A 7,148-nucleotide genomic window follows, 5' to 3' on the forward strand; every position below is an offset into this window, starting at 1 on the left:
GAGAGAGAGATAGAGAGAGAGGGAGAGGGAGAGAGACAGAGATAGAGAGTGAGAGAGAGGGAGAGGGAGAGAGACAGAGATAGAGAGTGAGAGAGAGGGAGAGGGAGAGAGACAGAGATAGAGAGTGAGAGAGAGGGAGAGAGATAGAGAGAGAAGAAATGATCTCTGATCATCATTTAGATTCAATCATTCATTCAATTAATCATTTATATATTTAATTATTTATTTATACGTTTATTAAGGACTTATCATCTTTGTCTTAGAATATTGTCGTAATAATGAAAAGAGAATAGAAAGAAAAAGAAGAAATAGAAATTAAGGGATGAGGTAAAAAAAAAAAAAAAAAAAAAAAAAAAGAAAAAAAATAATTAAAGAAAAAATAATAGTAATAATATAATAAAAATAAGAATAAAAAAATAATTAAGACGAGCCAAAAATTTGCCCTATCAATTTGTCTACCACAACATTTTTAACATTTCATATATTATCTTTTAACATCTTTATGTATTATTTATTATACGGATTGATTTTTATTACAACAAATACATATATATATATATATATATATATATATATATATATATATATATTCCTTTGGATCATTTAAATGTTACTTATATACTTGCACGTATAAATAAATATATATATATATATATATATATATATATATATATGTATATATATATATATATATATAATCCACATAAAGTAATATACCTTTGCTTTTCTTGACCTTGCCTCGAAACTTCATGCCTCAATGGATAAGAAAGAGATAGACAGAGATATAGGGACAGACAGAAAGAAAGAGAGAGAGAGAGAGAGAGAGAGAGACAGAAAGACAGAAAGAGAGAGAGAAACAGAGAAAGAGAGAGAGGGAAAGACAGAAAGAGAGAGAGAGAGAGAGGGAAAGACAAAAAGAGAGAGAGAGAGAGAGAAAGACAGAGAGAGAGAGAGAGAGATAGAGAAAGACAGAAAGAGAGAGAGAGAAAGACAGAAAGAGAGAGAGAGAGAGAGAGATGTAGGTATTCCTTTTGGCAAAGACCACATTCACACGTTAAATTAAATTACTCGTGCGAGAAAATGTTTCGGGTTGCCAATTGGGAAGGTCACGTGACAAACACATATCTTCTCAATACACATACATACATAATACATATATAATATACATATATATATATATATATATATATATACATACACTTACATACATACATACATACATACATACAAAAACGGATACGTATCATCCGCTTTTAAATAAACATTAAAGAATATGTCATAAGAAATATGTATATTAACGATAAATTGTATTCTCATAATAAACTCAAAAGGCACACATACATACATACATACATACATACATACATACATATATATATATATATACATATGCAAACAAAACGAATGTAAACGAATAGATCGATCAATTCTACGAAATATTTTCTACGATATATTCTCAGTCCCGGATCCGTAACCCCCCCTCCTCCTCACCCTTCCATAGGAAAATATATGGACAGATGATCTCTCTCTCTCTCTATCTCTATCTCTATCTCTATCTCTATCTCTATTTATCTATCTATCTATCCATCTCTCTCTCTCTTTCTCTGGCTGTCTATATAAAACTATATAAATAAATCTAAATCTAAATCTAATTCTAAATGTCCCGAATATCATTCGTTCGACCGAACACGTCGATGATATATTTGTGTGTACCTATATATATATATATATATATATATATATCTATATCTATAGAGGATACTTAAATGAAATAACAACAAGATCAGGGAAAGAAAGGAAAAGAGAAAAAAAGGCAAGCAAAAAAAAAAAAAAAGAAAAAAAATAAGAAGAAGAGGAGGAGGAGGAAGAAGAAGGAGAAGGAGAATAAAAAGAGGCAGAAAAACACAGTCACAAGAACACGAAGACCAACGAACGAATGCTCGAGAAATCACGAAAAAAAAATATATATATATATATATAAATATATATGTATATACGTTCGATTTAACGAAGAGACTTAAAAAGACGAAAATAATCTAAGAGAAAAAGAAATTAAGAGAAAAACAAAAAACAAAAAAAAAAAAGAAAAAAAAACAAGAAAAAGAAAAGAAGATAAACATCTAACAAACTAGACTCTTAACAAAACCTAATTCCTATAATATAATAAACGTACATAAATATATATCTATAAATAATATCACAAATGTATAATAAACAATATGATATATATACTAATATAAAATAATATAATATAATATAATATAATATAATATAATATATATATATCTTTCTTTTAACTATGATCGGATATATATGTACAAGTACATATATATATCATATAAACGTACAGATATATATCCCCCTTCCCACCCATTTCAACCACCCACCACCCTATCCATAGTGAGATATCCTACGTATATATAAAAGATCTGAGATGATAGATTTGGCTAAATATTCGTGTAAAATAAAATGTCAATTGAATTAATATCAAAGTAAAATAGATATAATGGAGAAGGTGATGAAGGAAGATAGAAAAAAAAAAAAAAATTAAAAAAAAAAAAGGAAGGAAAAGTAAAGAGAAGGTTGAAAAGAAAGAGGAAGAAAAGAAGAAAGAAAAAAAAATCATGCTCTTACCAAAGGACTTTCAGGTGTATGCCGATGATGTCCCATAGGTTGTATATTCCCCATAGAAACGCCACCACCTGGATTAACCATGTCCTGATAATCGTCGCTCAACTCCATCGCGTACGATGGCAGCGGTTCCTTGTTCTTAACCCGAATTTTGACTGTTTAATTCGGCACTGTGGCCGTACTAATATATGGACGATTACAAATAAAATACAAACGACGACACCGAGGATTATTATTTTAAAAAAAACGGATTAAAAGTTAATGTAGAACTTTTTATATATACATATATGTATATATATATATATATATATATTTTTTTTTGTTTTTTTTAGATCGAATAATTCGCGCACATTAAACTTCTGTCCGGCACTGTTTTTTGTTTTGTTTGTTTTTGTTTGTTTTTTTTTTTTTTTTTTTTTTTTTTAAAAAGAGAAAGAGGGGGAGCGGCGACACCAACGGCAACGATAAACAACAACAACGGCAGCAGCGGCGGCGGCGGCGGCGGCGGCGGCAGCGGCGGGAAAAAACGAGCGAACGATTGATGTAAAAAAGAAGTGTCCAGTCGAAATGGAGAAGAAGAAAGAAAAAAAATTGAGTAAGAAAAAAGATAAAAAAAAGAAAAAAAAAAAAAGAAAAAATAGAGAGAGAGAAAAGAAGAAGAATAAGAAGGAGAAAGAAAGAGGACAGGGGGGAGAAAAAAAAGTTATTTCTTTCTCTTTTCTCTCCTCTTGACGTTTTATTCTCTCTTGATGTTCTTTTCTCTCTTGATGTTCTTTTTCCCCTTTTCCTTATTACTTTCTTCTTGTTTTATATATATAAAAAAAAAATATATATATATATATATGTATATATATGTTCTTTTTTCTTTTTCTTCTTTTCTTTCTCTCTCTCTCTCTTTTTTTTCTCCTTTTTTCTATTTTTTTTTCTTTTTTTTTTTTTTAATTTTCCATTCAACAGTTCCTAATTTTTCTATACGAAACTTTCATATACACACATATATATATGTATATATACATATACATATACATATATAGATATACATGTCCTCGTTCTTATTATTTTTTACTTGTTCCTCTCTCTCTCTCTCTCTCTCTCTCTCTCTCTCTCTCTCTTTCTTTTTCTCTTTTTCTCTTTTTCTCTTTGTCTTCTTTTTTTTCTGTCGTGCTAACACGTGTCGTTTATTATTTAATCAAAAGAGTTCTTCATTTATTCAAAATTTTATATTAATATTATATACGTGTGTATACGTTCGTTTGTAACTGATAGATACATACATGTATATATATATACATATACATATATATATATATACACATACACACACATATACATATATGTATATGAAGTGAGAGGACAACGACGAGATACAACGAAAATCTAACGCACTTTTAAAATATCATTTACTCACGAAATTGGAAATTTTTTTTATATTAAAAGAGAAAGGACGATAATTGCCATTATCTTTCGTAGTATTTCTATTGTCATTTCTGTCATTAATTATTATTATACGTCTTCTATTCTTCCATTTCTTCTTTATTTAATTAATCATTTATTTCTTTTCCTTACTACGTTTCTTTCGTTCTTCCTTTCTTCTTTCTGTCTCTTTCTCTTTTTTTTTCTTCTTCTTTCTCTTTTTCTATCTCTTTTCCTCTCTCACTCTGTTACACTCTCTTACTCTCTCTCTCTCTCTCTCTATCTCTTTTTGTCCATTCGTTGATACTTCTCAGTGTCTAATTATTCCTCATCCTCTTCTTCTCTTGAGTCTTCATTAAATTAATTCATTTAATTAATTAATTATTCATTATAATTATAATTATCTTTCGTTCGTTCGTTCGTTCGTTCATTCGTTAAATTAATTAATTAATCAAATCGTTAACAATTTTACTATTGCACTGAAAAACACGTCACTTGATCATTCTTCACACAATACCGCAAAAAGAAAAATATTATTTAAAGATTATATAGATATATATATATAGATACATATATGTATATATATATACATACACGTATAGACATACATACATATATACATACATACATTGAGATATATATATATATATATATATATATATATATATATTTGTATAGATATGCCGAGTGTATATATTTAATCTTTATAGAGTTGGATTAATAGTAATAAAAATAATAAAGGGGATGACAAAGGATATCGAGAAGGATAAAAGGATTTTTCGTTTTCTTTTTTTTTTCTTTTTTTTCCGTTAGTTAGATCAAACAATTATAAAAAGTGATTAAGAATTAAGAATCAATAATCAATAATTAAGAATTAAGAATTAAGAATTAAGAATTAAGAATAAAAATAAGGAATAAATGTTAATAATGAGGGTGGGTAAAAAGGAGAAAGAGAGAGAGAGAGAGAGAGAGAGAAAAAACACAAAAAAAGGAGGGAGAGAAAGAGAGAGAGAAAGAAAAAAAGGGAAGAGATTATAAAAGGAGGAGGTTGGGTGGAAGAGGAAAAAAAGAAAGAGAGACAGAGAGAGAGTGACCGAAAAAAAGAGTGAGTGAGTAGGTAAGTGAGAGAGAATAAATGAGTAATTGAGAATAAGTGAGTTGATGATTGTAAGAGAGAGAGAGAGAGAGAGAGAGAGAAAAGAGAATGTCTATAGTCCATGGAGTTTACACCGTGCCGTCGACGGAGAGACTGACGATTATTTCCAACACGGCTAAGAAGACGCACGTTCGAAAGAATCCTCTCGAAAACGAGTGAGATAGATAGATAACCCCGAAAGTGAGATAGAAAGAAAGAGAGATAGAGAGAGAGAGAGAGAGATAGAGAGAGGGAGAAAGAAAGAAAGAAAGAAAGAGAGTGGGGATAAGAAACACGACACTAACACTCTTTTCTTCGAAATTTTCCTTTTCCTTCCTTTTCCTTTCCTTTCCTTTCCTTTTGCTTTTTTGGTCGTTTCTCTTATTTTTTGGTCGTTTCTCTTATTTTTTGCTTTTTCTTATTTTTTGCTTTTTCTTTTTTTTTTCCTATTTTCTTCTTCTTCTTTTTTTTTTTGCTCTTTCTTCTTTTCTTCTCCTCTCTCTCTCTCTCTCTCTCTCTCTCTTTCGCTTTCTTTTTTTTTCTTTTTTTCTTTTTCTTTTTTTTTTTTTTGTTTAAATCAACGCTCACCAACGAGAGAGAACCTTCTTGGATATTATTATTTTTCTTTTATCTCAATCGATATACGATTTAATATTTCTTCTTCTTCTTCTTATTCTTCTTCTTCTTCTTCTTTTTTTCTCCCTTGTTCTCACTACTCTTTATCTTCTACCTCTCCTTCTTCTTCCTTTTCTCCTTTTCTATTTTAAATTCTGTTTTATTATAATGATAACCCTAGCGCGTTCGATTTTTTTTCTTTGTAAATAACATACGAATTAATTTAATCAATCAATTAATTTATTTAATTTACTTATTTATTTCACTTCTCTCTTTCTCTCTCTCTCTCTCTCTCACTCTCTCACTCTTTCTCTTTTCTTTTTTTATTTCTTGTCAAATCAAACTCGCGCCAATACCGAAAGTAATATAACGAAACGATATATACGAATATTATATTGAATCGAGTGAAACGATACATACATACATATATATATATATATATATTTATATTTATATATGTATATATATAAATAAATATATATATATTTATATATGGTAGATTATTATTCGCACGCGGACGAACGTATGAACGCACGAATGCACGAATGCAAGCACGAATGCACGCAGGAACGCGCGCACATACACACACACACACACACACACATACACAATCACGCACGCACGCACGCACGAACAGATAGAAAGAGACAGAGAGAAATAGGTGGAGGAGGAGGAGGGGTCGAAGGGGTAGGCGTGGGAAAGAGAGAGATAGATATATATATATATAGATAGATAGATAGATAAATAGATAGATAGATAGATAGATAGATAGATAGATATATAGATATATATATAGATAAATAGATATACAGCTAGTTATACAGAAAAACACCACACGAAACACACACAAGAAGGACGGAACCTTAGACGCGCGCGCATTCGCGTCCTCTTGCGATCTGATCAAGTGCAGTCTCGGCTTCGACTGGACGTTTAGCCCCTACCCACTACCCCCACTTAAATCCCTCTACCAAACCAATGAGTATACCGGCGAGTAACATTATTCGGTTACGCCCGATAGGTGGGCGTGACCAACAACGTATAACCAATGACACGCCCACTATTACAAATGAAAGTGCAAGAGAGAGGGATAAACAGTTCGGACGTCGTATTGGATCTTACGGGGATTATATCTCCTGCAATTTTCTTAGGTTTTATCCAATCGAAATCTTTTATTCGTCTCTACGAAAGTTTTCTCCTATGGGAGAGGGTAGGTGAGGGATGTTGGAAAGGAGGGGTTGAAATGTTATGGAGAGGGGGAAGGAAGAAGGAACGTACGGAACTGAGACGGACAAAGGGGGAAGGGGTAAACAAGGGAAAATTGATTTTAAATTTACTACGCCAGATAGATTTTTTT

The 7,148-nt window shown here is 30.7% G+C and overlaps 1 protein-coding gene across 8 annotated transcripts in view; it reads right to left on the reverse strand.

Moving 5' to 3' along the window:
* The window catches only part of LOC118445343 (uncharacterized), a 194,074-nt gene extending 187,399 nt beyond the window's left edge, over window positions 1–6,675 (reverse strand). Inside the window, exons 1-3 of one of the 8 annotated variants that reach the window (XM_085662488.1) lie at window positions 6,605–6,675; window positions 4,040–4,523; window positions 2,635–2,769 (exon numbers count right to left, since the gene is read on the reverse strand). In XM_085662488.1, coding sequence (XP_085518614.1) covers window positions 2,635–2,742 — 108 coding nt within the window. In that variant the 5' untranslated portion in view covers window positions 2,743–2,769; window positions 4,040–4,523; window positions 6,605–6,675. Of the gene's footprint in view, window positions 1–2,634; window positions 3,001–4,039; window positions 4,670–6,604 lie in introns of those variants that run through there. The other 7 variants (XM_035874673.2, XM_085662490.1, XM_085662492.1 and 4 more) reach the window with 7 other exon arrangements.
* Between the last annotated feature and the right edge of the window lie 473 nt (window positions 6,676–7,148).

Source organism: Vespa mandarinia, chromosome 18 (genome assembly GCF_050613455.1).
Source record: "Vespa mandarinia isolate Hongniang chromosome 18, ASM5061345v1, whole genome shotgun sequence".
Taxonomy (NCBI): domain Eukaryota; kingdom Metazoa; phylum Arthropoda; class Insecta; order Hymenoptera; family Vespidae; genus Vespa; species Vespa mandarinia.